The sequence below is a fragment of the Emydura macquarii genome, unplaced genomic scaffold (genome assembly GCF_026122565.2).
Source record: "Emydura macquarii macquarii isolate MOO-44397 ecotype Brisbane River unplaced genomic scaffold, CSIRO-AGI_Emac_v2 contig_2473, whole genome shotgun sequence".
Taxonomy (NCBI): Eukaryota; Metazoa; Chordata; order Testudines; family Chelidae; genus Emydura; species Emydura macquarii.
The window spans coordinates 40,096,308-40,111,120 of record NW_027132610.1 but is presented as its reverse complement, the minus strand read 5'-3'; the positions used below and the strand labels follow the sequence as shown (position 1 = coordinate 40,111,120).

General features: G+C 40.1%; 1 protein-coding gene across 7 annotated transcripts in view; it reads left to right on the top strand.

Moving 5' to 3' along the window:
• Positions 1-14,813, top strand: part of MYCBP2 (MYC binding protein 2) — a 477,832-nt gene that overhangs the window by 392,649 nt on the left and 70,370 nt on the right. For all 7 annotated transcript variants that reach the window (XM_067563270.1, XM_067563273.1, XM_067563271.1 and 4 more), the window contains 4 exons: positions 5,017-6,666; positions 7,296-7,465; positions 13,178-13,422; positions 14,287-14,454. In XM_067563270.1, coding sequence (XP_067419371.1) covers positions 5,017-6,666; positions 7,296-7,465; positions 13,178-13,422; positions 14,287-14,454 — 2,233 coding nt within the window. The remainder of the gene's footprint in view (positions 1-5,016; positions 6,667-7,295; positions 7,466-13,177; positions 13,423-14,286; positions 14,455-14,813) is intronic.

The window sequence follows — 14,813 nt, the reverse complement described above, 5'->3', positions numbered from 1 at the left end:
GCCTTCTTGAATATATTCAAGTTCTTTGTCCAGATTTAAATAGCTTGAGTGATGTAGATTCCACTAATAGGCTTAGGTAATAGATATTTTTCCTACTGGTACTGTACTTCAACTTTCCCTTTGCTCAGATTAAGCCCATTACAACTTTTGTCTGAGACTAATACTCTCCCTTTTTAATATTTGCATATTCAAGTATTTGTAGAATTCAGTATATTTTTCTTAATCATAAATTAGTGCAGAAAGCGGTTCCTTGTTCTTCTACTGCATTTTGTTCCTTCAGGATCTACAGAAATATAAACATATTATGATATTTCAGAATATGCAGTCATATTGTGGCTTGTCCACCATGCTGGTGTAAGGGAATAAAAGGGGCATAAGACACCCCGTGTGCAGGAGTGCCATACGTCCGCTGCTTGTGCAGAGCCACTGCTTCTCACCATCATGCAGGTGGGCAGAGCCTTGATTTAAAACTGCCTCCTCCCACATGCCTGGATGTATAGTTATGCCAGTGTGTTTCGGAGCATATGCTATGATAGGTGTTAGGGCTCCCCCACCCTGTTCCCTCTCAATTACCAGACACGGTTCACTGGAAAGCAACAGACCAGAGTCCGATCTGCAGGTACTCTGCGACAGGTTTATTGGAGGTACACTGACAAGCTTAAAACCATAACCGTACCTCCAAGCCCTTACACCAGTCGGGCTTATTTCTCTATACGCCAATAGAGTTCCCTTCACCTCCTCATAGCTCTGTATGCCCCCAGAACTCCTCCTTCCCCTGATCATGGTTCCATATGCTGACAAAACCCCCTCTCACCCTTCTCCTTCTTGATAGCCTATTATACCTGTAGCTTTTCCCCTCCTTCCCGCACCCCTAGTACCACCCCTTCCAATATATGGTCATATTCCATTTTGTGGGGGTCTGGGTTTAGGGGCTTTAGTACAACCCCTTTTCTACCCCATGAAAGGGGCAGAGAGTGGGGTCACATCTTGGCCTTAGTAAGTTTATGTCCTATGTTTGTTTGTTTTTAACACCTCCCTTCACCTTCCTTGCTTTCCCAGCCTGTTGCTTGTCCTTGCTCTGGCATCTGTCTTGAAGAGGAGTCAGAGCTTTCCATTTGTGCATTCATATATAACACCTTCACTATGCCTTGAAACATTTTAACTACATCCCTTATCTTTTCCACAGTAATAAAGAAAAGTCATCTAATTGTATGCAGGCAAAAGGAACACACTATGTCATTGTTCTTTACTATCATATGTATCTCTGAGATTTTAGCTTTCAGGCAGACACACAGGCCACAAAAGCAGGCCAAGAATACTATCTCAGGCAGATACACAGGCCAAAATACTTATACAAACTTACATTATATACTTATACCCTAACAGCAGATATAGACCAGTTGTAGTTTATTCCCTTCCCCAGAGCATCAGGGAGACTGGGATGGAGATTGACTCTTTGAGCTGCAATTTCCCTCCTGCACTGGTCCAGGGGCAGCACAGCGTGATCACAAACTGACAATCTAAAGCTTATTGAAAAGTAAGTAATTCTAAAATACAGGATAAAAGGATCTTGGAAAAGTTACTGCTACAGACACAAATATTAGGAACAGAAAATCATGTTCTGGTAATAAAAGCATAATGCTTATATATCAAATTAAAATTAATGCTGACCTCTAATTTGTTAATCCTTCTTTATTTTGATACCCATTACTATAAAAAGTTTGTTTCTGAGCATACATGTATGCTTTTTCCTAGTATGGTTTTTGTGTTAGCATTTATTTTACCTTTGTAAAATAAACTGTCACTGTACACAAGATCTGGCATCTGTTATATCCTGGAAAAATAGTTTTCAAATAAAAAATAATAAGCTTTATGGTGTGGGCATCCAGTTGCTCAGAGGCAGTATAGTATCACAGAATATCTTCCAGGGGTATGCAGGTATTGAAGTCTGTACTAAAACTTATCTCAAGTTTATGCTAATATTTGATTGGGAAGGAGAATGTAATCATTTCAGTTTTATTATTTTGTCTTGAAGAATGAGATTGTTATTTCAAGTGTTCAAAATTTACGTGAAAACAGTCATTCTTATCCTCCACAATAAGTACTCTTAAAACTTAGGTTGGGAGATACTTATACTTACTTATAACCTTTATATCTTGTAACCTTTTTGTATGCTTTAGTAAATGGAACACCAGAGACACAGGCAACAAGTCTTTTATGAAATACATGGGGATGGAACCACAATTCCTCAAAAGACACTTACCCCCTTGTTTGTGCAAAGAAGCTTTTCTAAAGCATGCAATTTTCTACTGCATATACAAATTAAATCTCTACAGACTGTTGTTACAATAAGTAATTGGTTTAATTTTACTGAAGAAAATAGCTCAGAGTTAAGGTTAAAACTGAATTTTACTCAAAACAGTACTAGAGTTAAGGCTAAAATTCCATGCTAACATTTCCATGCCACTTTCATTTCACAAGTCTAAAGCTTTGTGATGAGACATACTACATATTTTCTTGCTTTTGTGGATTTATGTTAGATAGTTCTGGCTACTTTGACTCAGTGGAACAAATTCATCCTTGGTGTAACTCCAGTGAAGTTAAGTATGAAGTTATACCACAAATTATATTGGCCCAGTGCTTTTAAAGACCCAATTCTTGCCCTTCATAATTCTAACAACATTATTAATAAAAGATCTTTCTTACAGAAGTGTGAGTTGACATGCCAAACTCTTATTCTGTTCTTATAAATAAAGACCATTTATAGATAAAATTTTTAATCCATGTATTATAAATACTTTATTAGAATATTTTATAATCCTAGTCATGTCATTCTGCAATAGTGATCAGTTAAAAAGTTCATATTATGCCTGTTAAGTTATACCAAAAAACACTGTTACTGTTGATTGAGTTATACTATTTTCTTGCATAGATGAAAAGAAAAAAATAATTCCAGTAAAAGCACTGGAACTGCTTTTAAAAATGTAACTTATTTTATTTTATTTTGTAATTGGGATTTTCAAAGGTAAACCTCCCACATACTCTCTTTGGTTTCATTTAATAACAGTGTGATTGCTACACAAAAATGCCATATTACAATTCTGAATCAGGCATGCATGTAAATTTATAGATTATAAAAAGATCTCAAATCAAAACACAAATAAGATAGTCATTATTATATCATCATCCTTTGTTTTTATAATAAACCATAAACCCTGTTTTCTGTCCCACAAATACTTGGTTTTCAATTTTTTATAATACACATTTAAAACATTTCATTTTTACTCTTTAAAAATTAATATTAAACCTTTTGAAAAAATATGCTTCAAAATTAAATAACATCCTCATGTAAAACATGTTTAGGAGACTATTTTAGCAGTGAAATACAGCATATTTCGCAGAATAGATACATATCATTTGAAATACTTGTTTTGCTTGTTTTTGTCTTTGCTAATTTTTTCCATTGAATCTATGCTGCTTCTGTGCCACTGTTTTCCACTATAGAAACTCCATCCTGCAGCCTTACTTCTCGTGAGCGCATTTACAAAGGTAGTGATGTAGCTGGGTCTGCCTCTGCTATTTCATCTCTCTCTCACAAACTAAAGGGTGGGTATGCATGCAAACACAGACAGGTTATTCAAATTTTATATTGGAAAATAGTTTTTCTCCTTCAGTTCATTTTCATTCCATTCACTTGATAAAAACACTGTTTCAAAATTAATGTTAAAGTTTGATATGTGCTGGTGTTCATATAACATATCAGAGTTGCTTATTTAATTGTAATGGTTATTTATATATGAATGATTAGACAACAAACTAGCGAAATTTGGGAGGAGAAGGAAAAATTCAGTTTCATGTTTAATTTTCATTATTTTATTTGTAGACTAACATTTAATGCAGTATTAATTAAATATTCCATTTTTGTGCTGGTTGAGTTCAAAATGCTGAGACAATATTTGTGGGGCTAATTGTTTTTATAACGTTTATCACAAGTGTTGCTATCATTGAAATCAGTGGGATAAATCACATGAGCAAAGGATTTGCTGTGCCATGGAAAGAGAAGTTTTTCTAGGTTTATTCATGATTCATGATTACATAGTAGCTTTCCAGTACTGTTTATAAATACCATCCTGCAAAACAGACTAAATGCATCCATTCATAGAAAACAATATAGACGCAAATTACTTTCTTCTTGTGAGCTACATTATTCAGCCTTGTACACTTGTACTTTTATACAAAGCCATTACATAGTTCTGTCAGATAATGGATTGGCAATTAATTGGTATAAGTATAACAGATTACTGTATCTGCATCAAAACAAAAAAAATTAATTAGTAGAGGAGTTGTCATATGTATTTATTCTCAACTGACCTTAATATGGGAACCTCCAACTTGAACCTGACTTTTTTGCAACTTATCTGCAACATGCCTCTTACCCTAGTTTATTTGTGTAGTTTTAGTTACTTTATATAGATACTTTTTATCTTTTAAGCATGGAAGAAAAATAAATAAGTAGCCAAGTGACCATCCAGCAAGTTCCATAGCTGTAGTTTGTCTAACATATGTAAAGCTAATAAATAATAATTCTCTTGTAACTATGGTAAACTTAGCTAATAATGCTTTGTATTCTAGCTTCCAAGTAAAAAAATTACTTTCCCTTATTGGTGGTCAGTTGAGGTTGTGAACTCAAATCCTTCATACAGTATAGTAGTGCTTTTGATCTCTCGGGAATTTTACAAGTTGTGCATTTTCTATTAAATATTTTGTTGTACATGTTTTAGATGCATACTCGTGTGTATATTTGTGCACCCATTGAAAAGTAGTTGTACGTAATCAGTGGTTGTGTTATATTTATTTCAAAAAAATCCTTTTTTCAGCTGCGTTGGCACTTGATGTTAGCAGAAGCACCTGATTGAATTCTGTCTTTGTGTTCAATTCTGTGTCTCTTCATTTGTATTACAATGGATATCAGTTACAAAATGTAGTAATAATTTCACTATAAAATGTGCCATACAGGTGAGAGAGTGAATTTCACAGCAGCTGCTAGACCAGTTTCTCCAGCAGGAAAATCAGACATATCAAAACACAGGGCTGAGAGCAAGTCACCCAGACCTGATGGACATGTGATCAGAACTGTTGCTGACCAGAAAAAACCAAGGAGCACAGAAGGCTTATCTGCCAGTGAATCTCTTATGTTGAAATCAGATGCTGCAAAGTTGAGATCAGATTCTCATAGCAGATCATTATCTCCAAACCATAACACTTTGCAGACACTAAAATCTGATGGGAGGACAACGTCTGTTCTAAGAGCTGAATCTCCAGGACCAGGAACACGGTCTTCCTCACCAAAGCCAAAGACACTCACAGCAGGTAGATCCAGCATGTCTGGTGCTAATTCTCCACGATCGTCATCTCCACATGATAAGACTGTACCTCAAAAAGCCTCAGCCCCTGTAAAAACAAAGCTTGATCCTCCTCGGGAACGATCCAAATCAGACTCTTACACACTAGATCCAGACACACTTCGCAAGAAGAAAGTACCACTAACAGAGCCATTAAGGGGACGGTCCACTTCACCCAAACCAAAAATTGTATCAAAAGATGCAAAACCTGTGACTGAAAATGAAAATAGAGCTCCTTCCCCTCATGTTGTACAAGAAAACCTTCACAGTGAAGTTGTTGAAGTTTGCACTTCATGTACTTTAAAGACTAATAGCATTACAGATAGCACATGTGAAGATAACACAGAATTCAAAAGTGTCGATGATAGTTCTAATAAAATTCATTTTAGCATAGGAAAAGCACCACTGAAAGATGAGCAAGATATGAGAGCTTCTCCAAAAGTGAGCCGTAAGTGTGTTAGTAGGCACACACGACCCAAAAAGGAAAAATCTGGCTTGCTTTTCAAAGGAGATGGATCAAAATCTGTAGAGCCAGCCAAGCAAGCAATGTCACCATCTGTCGCAGAATGTGCCAGAGCTGTCTTTGCTTCTTTCCTGTGGCATGAAGGAATAGTCCATGATGCTATGGCTTGTTCATCTTTTTTGAAGTTTAATCCAGAACTTTCCAAAGAGCATGCACCAATAAGAAGCAGTCTTAATCAACAACCTGCAGAGGAAAAAGAAACCAAGTTGAAAAATAGACATTCGTTGGAAATATCATCTGCTCTTAATATGTTTAACATTGCACCTCATGGGCCAGACATATCTAAAATGGGCAGCATCAACAAAAACAAAGTCCTGTCTATGCTTAAAGAACCACCTCTGCATGAGAAATGTGAGGATGGAAAAACTGAAATTACCTCTTTTGAAACATCCAGTCATTATACTATGAAATCTAAGTCTCCTCTTCCCTTAACACTGCAGCATTTGGTAGCTTTTTGGGAAGATATTTCTTTAGCAACTATCAAAGCAGCTTCCCAAAATATGATTTTCCCAAGCCCTGGTTCCTGTGCAGTATTAAAGAAGAAAGAAAGTGACAAAGATAACAAGAAGACCAAAAAGGAGAAAAAGAAAAAAGAAAAGGCTGAAGCTAGGCCAAGGGGAAATCTTTTTGGTGAGATGGCCCAACTTGCAGTGGGAGGACCTGAGAAAGATACCATCTGTGAGCTATGTGGAGAATCCCATCCATATCCAGTGACTTACCACATGAGACAAGCTCATCCAGGTAAGACTATATTTTTTTTCATAACTCAAAATTCATTTTTACATAGCTTGTATTTTGACAGTCATTGTTATGAAAGTAAGTCAGGCTTCCTTAGCCATACTGGGCATTGTGTTACTTAAAACCGTAAAAAAAAATGAAGACCCTGATTCAGCAAAGTGCTTAAGCATGTGTGTAATTTTAAGTACTCACGTTTAAAGTTACAGACTTATTTAAGTGCCTTGCTGAATCAGGACCTAAAAGCAGTTAGAAAGCTGAATTTACAGTGCCAATTTGGCAACACAAGTAATCCAAACTCTTAGTTTGTGACTGTGTGGGGGAAATAAGAGGAGATGAAATTAAAAATAAAAGCCAAATTTTAATAGGACTCCAGGTTCCCAAATCTTTCCATAACAACTCATGTTTTCAGTCACTGATAACTTTCTGAAACTTTAGACTAAAATTTTCCGTACCTGTTCTCTGGACAAGAGTGAAGTCTTTTGGCAATTTTTGAGCAAAAACCAGGCTAAGGGAAAGAAAATGAGTCTTCTCCTTCTTATTTTACAGATAAGAAAAGAAGTATTAATTGTTATTCCTAAAAAAAAAAAAAAAAAAAAGTTACTCTTTATGGATCTTGTTTTCATTATTTCAAGGTTGTGGCCGGTATGCAGGTGGTCAAGGTTATAATAGCATTGGACATTTCTGTGGAGGATGGGCTGGTAATTGCGGTGATGGTGGCATAGGAGGAAGCACTTGGTATCTGGTTTGTGATCGATGCAGAGAAAAATATCTCCGTGAAAAGCAAGCAGCAGCAAGAGAGAAGGTATATTTTTCTGTTTTTCCACTGTTAATATTAATAGTTCTGCTATATCATGGTAATTTTAGAATTTCAGAATACTTCAGTGTCATGAAATGTTCCTTTATGTTATAAGTGGTTTTAATGTACTGTGATTAAAAAAAAATTGAAGACTTCAGATCCAATTTATTCCTGGGATGGGGGAAAAAGGGGGAAGTCACATCTGATTATTTGTTATAAATCCAAATTATTTTACAGTGTATGTACTTATTTTCAGATTCAACTTTGTAAATTAGTTTTTAGTATTATACTGACATATTTTAATATAGAAGCTAAGATCTTTTAGCAAATGTCCTTGAATAGGTCAATATCTGACATCTAAAACATACTGTCATTGTACTGTTATTTCAGTGCTAATTTAAGCAGATGGTGTTTCATGACCAGTTTCCAGTTGATCTTGTTTTAAATGTATGTGTTGTGCTCTTGAAAGTTTTTCTTAAAATACTCATTATAAATTGAGTTTGTAAATTCCTTACAAAGCAAAAATGTTTGCTTGGATAACGTACAGTAAATGCCACTTGGCCTAATTTGGAAAAAAAAATCAATTCATGGAACTATCGACAGTTTTTAACTTCGTAAATCTATACTTTCTTTGCTCTTCATGACATCCGGACACTTGAGTATAATTTCATCCTGTCAGCAGATGGTTATAGTACACTGAGGTACTTCGGTGTGAGTTAAGTGCAGGAATGGAGAAAACAGTTTCTTTCAGCTGATGGCATGGGTGAAAGAGAAGGAACATGTTTCAGATTTCCTCTGTTCTTGCAGGCAGGAGCATAGGCCTGTTTGCAGATGTACCACAACGTTTATATGAGGTATCAACAACTGCAATGTTTGTTGGTTCCGGTCACATTGGGCCATGCTTGCAAAGATGGCCAGCTCCCGCAAAAGATCTATGTCACCCATGAAAAGGAGGGGCAGTTACATCAGAGTGCTGATGCATTCCCCTTCAACAGAGCCTCTCTAGCCTTCAGGAATTGAGGACCAAAAAGTGAAAATGAGCAAGCTAAGGTGGGGAGATCCCTTGACATCTCTCAGCTGCAGGCAGCTCTGTTCTATTCTATGTTCCCCCAGTGTGTGGCCCTCTCAGAACACTGTTGCACTTTGCCCTAGTTCTTCCCACCTTGTATTGCATTCCCTGAAAAAGAGAGCTAAAAGATTGCAACAGAGATCCAGCTGGTCTCTGAGAGAAACACAATCCAATCTTGAAACTCACGGACTTTATAAATATATTTTTCCAAGAGAATCAAAGAAAGTAGAAAATCAGGCTAAAAGAAAGAAAATGAGTTATTCAGGTGCTTGCACATGTCCATTCCACATTAGTGGGGAAGGGCCCCATGCACAGTTGCCAGTATCTGTCGGGTTAGCTCTAGTGTCCTCTGGTGCCATGCACTCATGTGCCAGTATAAGGGGCCTGGCCAGCTGCACTGGCCCCACACTGTTTCAATTCCTTCTTACCTCCCGTGATGGTCATTGGAACAACTTCTCTTGTTCGGCAAAGCGATTCTCAGTGGTTCACACTGTTTTTTCCTCCATTCCTCTTTTCTTTTTCCCAAGAGTTGTTGTCTTCAGTTTGTCTCGTTAGTAGTCGGTGTAAATAGTTAGTTGGACTCTTGCATCTGTTCAGCGGGGCATCCTCCACTCCTGGAGCTTGGGCATACCCAGTCTCTGGGCTTCAAACCCTGTGCCTCCTGCAGCAAACCCGTGCCGGTGACTGACTCACACTACAGCTGTCTGAAGTGTCTGGGGGAGACTCACATATGAGAGGTTTGTCGGATTTGCTGCCAGTTCAAGCCTCAGACAAAGAGGGACAGGGAGGCTAAGTTAAAGTCGATCCAAATGGAAGCCGCACTCAGACCAGTATCGGAGCCAACCCACTTGGACTCAGTACTGAGTACATCAGTTTCAGTATGGAGTGCTCCTCCTGCAGCACAGACTCTCAACACCGTTCCTCTTCACTGGTGCTGAGAAAGAAGCACAAAAAGCAACAGTCCAAAAGGGCTCATTCCCCAGACCTGAGGAAGGACAAGCATGGGGAGCACTGCTGGATGTGATCTGTGTCGGGCCACTCCACTGTCCTCGCTCCATAGGTTGCACTGCTGACTCCACCCTGCTTGCAGGCACCATTGAGTCTAGTGCAGGATTAGCTTCTGGCACCTAGGGGACTTATGACACTAACGAGATCACGGTGCCAGCCATCCTGCAGGTGTTAGTTGCAGTCAGGGACTTACTGGCGCTCTCGGTACAGCCGTTGCAAGAGCCAGTGAAGAGCAGTGCAAGAGCTGGCACCAGCAGTGAAGACGAGCAGAAGGGAGCATGTTGCCCTGAGCTCCTATTTGGACTGGGTCTTCTGGTACCGTCTAGAGGGAAACATCCTTGCTGATGTTGGCTATGGCTTCCCTGCTCCAGCACTGTTCCTTGGACCCTCAACACTGGCTGGTGAAATTGATGGTTGCCACTCTTCCATGGTCCCCACAGGCTGACTCGTCATCAGAGTCTGAGGTGGAGTTGTGCCAGTATCCGTACTGAGCCAGTCAGCCCTACATTCCTGTGGATCCTGGTGCGGGTGTCCCCCTGAGCACTTGGTCCAGTGGACAGTGGCCTATGCAAATGCAATGACCATTTTGGAATCCGTGGAGTTTTCCCCTGATGCTGGACTAATCTTCCAACCATTTCTACTTCGTGATGTCAGAGAGAAGGGCTCCACTGTCACACCAACCGTCACCCAACCCAGACTCCAATACTGAGACTGGTGCTAATATTCAAGACCTCGTGCTGCGGGATCTGGTTGGTGCAGAGGAAGAGGGGGAGGGCCCCCTGCCAGTGTAGGCCTCTTCCTTTCCAGACAAAGCAGTGTTGGGGATGCGCAGCTTCATGCCTTAGGACGACTTCAAAGCTCACAAGGAAATATTGAAGAGAGTGGCCCTAAACCTAGGGGTTGGAAATTAAGGTACTTAAAGAATCCTCCCACAGCCTGCTCGACATCTTGCCTGCAGTAGCCCCATTGAAGGTGGCCCTACCACTCAACAAGGCCGTTATGGGTCTAGTCAAAACCCTATGGCAGACATAGTCCTCTCTATCCCCCAGTTAGAAGAGGGCATATAAAAAGTACTTTGTTCCCGCCAAAGGATATGAGTACTTCTATTTCCATCCCCCTACTTGCTTCCTTGTGGTCTCAGCAGCCAACGAAAGAGGCAGGGACTGCAAAGCATGACCCCCAAGGCGAAGGACTCAAAGAAACTAGACCTTTCTGGCAGAAAGATTTATTCTATTTGTGGTTTATAGTTCCGAATCTCCAACCAGCAGGTGTTGCTAGGGAGGTACAATTTTAATGTCTGGGACTCCATTTTAAAATTTAAGGAGTCGCTGCTCTGAGAGTCCAGACAGGAATTCTCCACTCTGGTGAAGGAAGGGAAAGCGTTAGCTGAGGCTTCCCTGTAAGCTGCTCTTGACACAGCAGATGCATCAGCGGTAATCATGCAAAGGCGCTCAGGGCTCCTGTCCTTGAGCCTACCTCCGGAGGTTCAACAGTCCCTTGAGGACCTTCCATTTGAGAAAGCTTCCCTTTTCTTGGAGCAGACAGATGCAAAGCTCCAAGGCCAGAAGGGTTCTTGAGCCATCCTCAAGTCCCTAGGCCTCTATGTCCCGGCACCTTCGAGGAAGCAGTTCAAGCCTCAACAACCGGTCCGCATCTTGGCTCCACCACCATGCCAGGACCTGTTTAAGAAATTAAGCAGCGGTTATAAATGCAGAGAACCGTCCCCATCCACTTCAGACTTGCTACTGGGCCCCCCACAGATATTCGGTGCAATCCCTCCTCCAGGGAGGGCCATGCAGGAGGTGCCTCAGTACTTGAAAGAGAGAGAGGATTTTACTCCCATTATTTCCAAAGGGGTCTCTGACTCACCCTAGACCTATGTTGCCTCAACATTTATCTTAAGAAATTGAAGTTCCACATGATCTCCTGGCCTCCATTATTCCCTCCCTGATTCCAGGGGACTGGTACACCATCCTTGACTTGAAAAACATCTATTTCCACAGCTCTCTTTTTCAGGGCCACAGAAGGTTTCTCAGGTTCATCGTGAACTAGACCCACTACCAGTTCACCATCCTTCCCTTCAGCATGTCTGCAGCTCTTCAGGTATTCATGAAATGCATGGCAGTAGTGGCAGCCTTCTTAAGAAGGCAAGGGTGCAAGTCTACCCTTACCTCAATGACTGGCTGATCAAGGGCCAGCCACGGGCCCAGGTAAGAGACAGTGTCCACCTGGTCCAAGCTACTTTCTGAGCACTGGGCTCGTTGATAAACGAGTAGAAGTCAAACTCTGTCCTCTAAACAGGGATGAGCATTATCAGAGTGGTGATCAATTCCACCTGCACCACAGCCTTCCTCCCCGAGAATCACTTCCAGACGATGTAGTCTCTGATATTGCAGGTGAAGACCCACCCCTTCAGTAGGCTGAGGCATTCTCTTTGTCAGTCTCTGACCCTCAGTATCTCTAATCTTGGATGCATCTGAGCTTGGTTGGAGCACCTCAGGACTCAAGGTCTATGGTCCCAGGAGGAATTCTCCTTACATATAAATATCAGAGAGCTCAGAGCAGTTCGCCTAGCATGCCAGATGTTTTTACCCCAGATCACAGGCACGGTTGTGTGAGTACTTACCAACAACACGGTTGCCATGTTTTACATCAACAGGCAGGGAGGGGCACGCTCTTCCCTTCTGTATCTAGAAGCCATTCGCTTGTGGGAATTCTGCGTGAAGGACTTAGATCCACCTTGAAGCTTCTCATCTTCTGGGAGCCCAAAACAGATCACCTCAGCAGATCTTTCTCCTCTCACCAAAGGTGTAGTCCTTTCACCCCAAATAGCCAGGACCAACTTACAGCGATGGAGGATTCCCCTTGCAGATCTGTTCACAAGCAGGCAGAAAAGGAAATATCAGTTTTGCTCAGTACATGGTCACAGCCTGGGCTCATTCACAGATGCCTTCCTACTCCATTAGGCAAAGCACCTATTGTACGTGTTTCCCCACATTCCTCTCATGCACAAGGTCTTACTGAAAGTCAAAAACATGGGTTATTCTTATAGCCCTAGCATGGCTGCGACAGCACTGGTTCGGCACATTATTAGACCTGTCATAGAGACTCCATTGCCACTCCCCTTCCCCCCCCTCCCCGGTCTTGCAAATGCAGCTAGAATCTTCAGAGAATTTAGCTGCCACACTTTAACAAACCTCTACTAAGCATGAGCAAATTGAGACTTTTCAAAGGCTTATAACTTGGCTAAATTTGAACAGTTTTTCACGGGAACAGCAAAACTCCTATCCTTAATACAAAGGAGAAATTTCAAACCCTTGCTCCAAAGCATTGAGGCACTAAAGCTTCTCAATTAAATGGTTGTAAGATTTTTTTTAACATAGCCAAAACAACATTGCCCTGATTTTGTTCTCTGGAACAGCTGAACCTATTTTGCTGAAACTTTCGAGAGAAATTCAGCGTGAGTTAGACAGCATGGAAAATTTCAGCCCAAAATGATTAAAATCTGGCAAAATTACAAGCAACTGAAAACAGAGTTTTATAATGGAAGTCTTAGGCAACCTTAATTTGAGGTGGCGCTACCAGCTCTGCCTATAATAAAATATTGATATAAAAATATTAACATTTTTGTATTCTTCCAGGTTAAACAATACAGGAGAAAGCCAATGCAAGTTAAGACTCCTCGTGCCTTGCCAACTATGGAAGCTCATCAAGTGATTAAAGCCAATGCTTTGTTCTTGCTGTCCCTGAGCAGTGCTGCTGAGCCCAGTATTTTGTGCTATCATCCTGCAAAACCATTCCAGTCTCAGCTTCCCAGTGTTAGAGAAGGAATTTCTGAGGACTTTCCCATTAAAATGCCATGCCTCTATCTGCAGACTTTAGCAAGGTAATGAAAGCTACTCATGGGTTCATAAATCCATTTACTCATAATGTTTGAATAAAAATAAAGAGTGTTTTTTGGTACTAAAATTGATATATAAAAACTGCTGCTCTCTAGAAGCACTCTCGTGAATCTTTATTATCTTATCCCCTGGCTTTCTCTCCATCTTCCATGGTTGTGTCATGTCTGTTTAGGTTGCAATTGCTCCAGGGATCAGAGCTAATGAGTTTGAGGTGCCTTAACACACTTTTGGATGCTTGATGAATAATTCTTAAAACTGAAATTTCAGTGATTTAAGAAGTTGGTAATAGAACTCCATAATAAGACTCACACTTGGGACTTAAGCCTAGTATATGTAGTCCCCTCCTACCTTCTCTTCTCCATTCAGAGCATTTAGAAAGAATTTATGTGTGCCCCAACTTTGTATTTCCCAGTAGATTTGAATTTAGTACATAATGTTCATGAGTCTAAGATGGTTTAGGATGAAAGGAGGAAATTTTGGTTCTTTTGTAAGTAACATCATCTTGAGAAGCCCTGCTATTTGCAAAATATTAGTGAATGATAAATACATCCACATCTAGATAGGCTAGTCTTTAGTTTGCTATGTCAGCACCATATTAACATTTATATTGTAGTAGTTCTTAAAGTCCACAACCAGGTTAGGTTCAAATGCAGTAGGTGTACAAATATAGTCAGTGAGTGATTGCTGGCTAATTGGACTGGAAAAGGTTGCTTGGTTATTTGACAACTCTTTTTGTTCTGGGTTTGTACAGTGCCTAGCACGATGGGGTCCTGGTCCAATAGGATTCTTAAGCACTATAATAACACAAATAATCATCATAATCAATTTAAATATCTGGTTTAATGCAGACATCATCATGAAAATTTTGTTGGATATCAGGATGACAACCTCTTCCAGGACGAGATGAGATATTTGCGTTCAACTTCAGTACCTGCACCATACATATCAGTCACTCCTGATGCAAGTCCTAATGTCTTTGAGGAACCAGAAAGTAACATGAAATCCATGCCACCAAGGTATGCCAGTGTAGTTCTTAATAACTGTTAACTAACATGCTTAGCACAGTACTGAAGTGAACACAAGAGTAATGGGAAATGTTGGTGCAATAGGTAGCCAGAATACCAGGTCAGCCCAACCCTTGAATTATAGCCATAATTTGTATACATCTTTTACTTATAGGCTACCAGAAATTGTATTTGTTTATAGAAAGACAACAATCCTCACATCTTTTCAAACATCAGCTACAATTCTGTTGAAAAATTTAAACTAATTCAGATTATTTGATTTAACAGTAGTGTCACAGGATTGCTGCAAGTCTGAACTTTGACACTAAAGCAAACAAAATGGAAACAAAATCTGGGCTACTTCAAATATC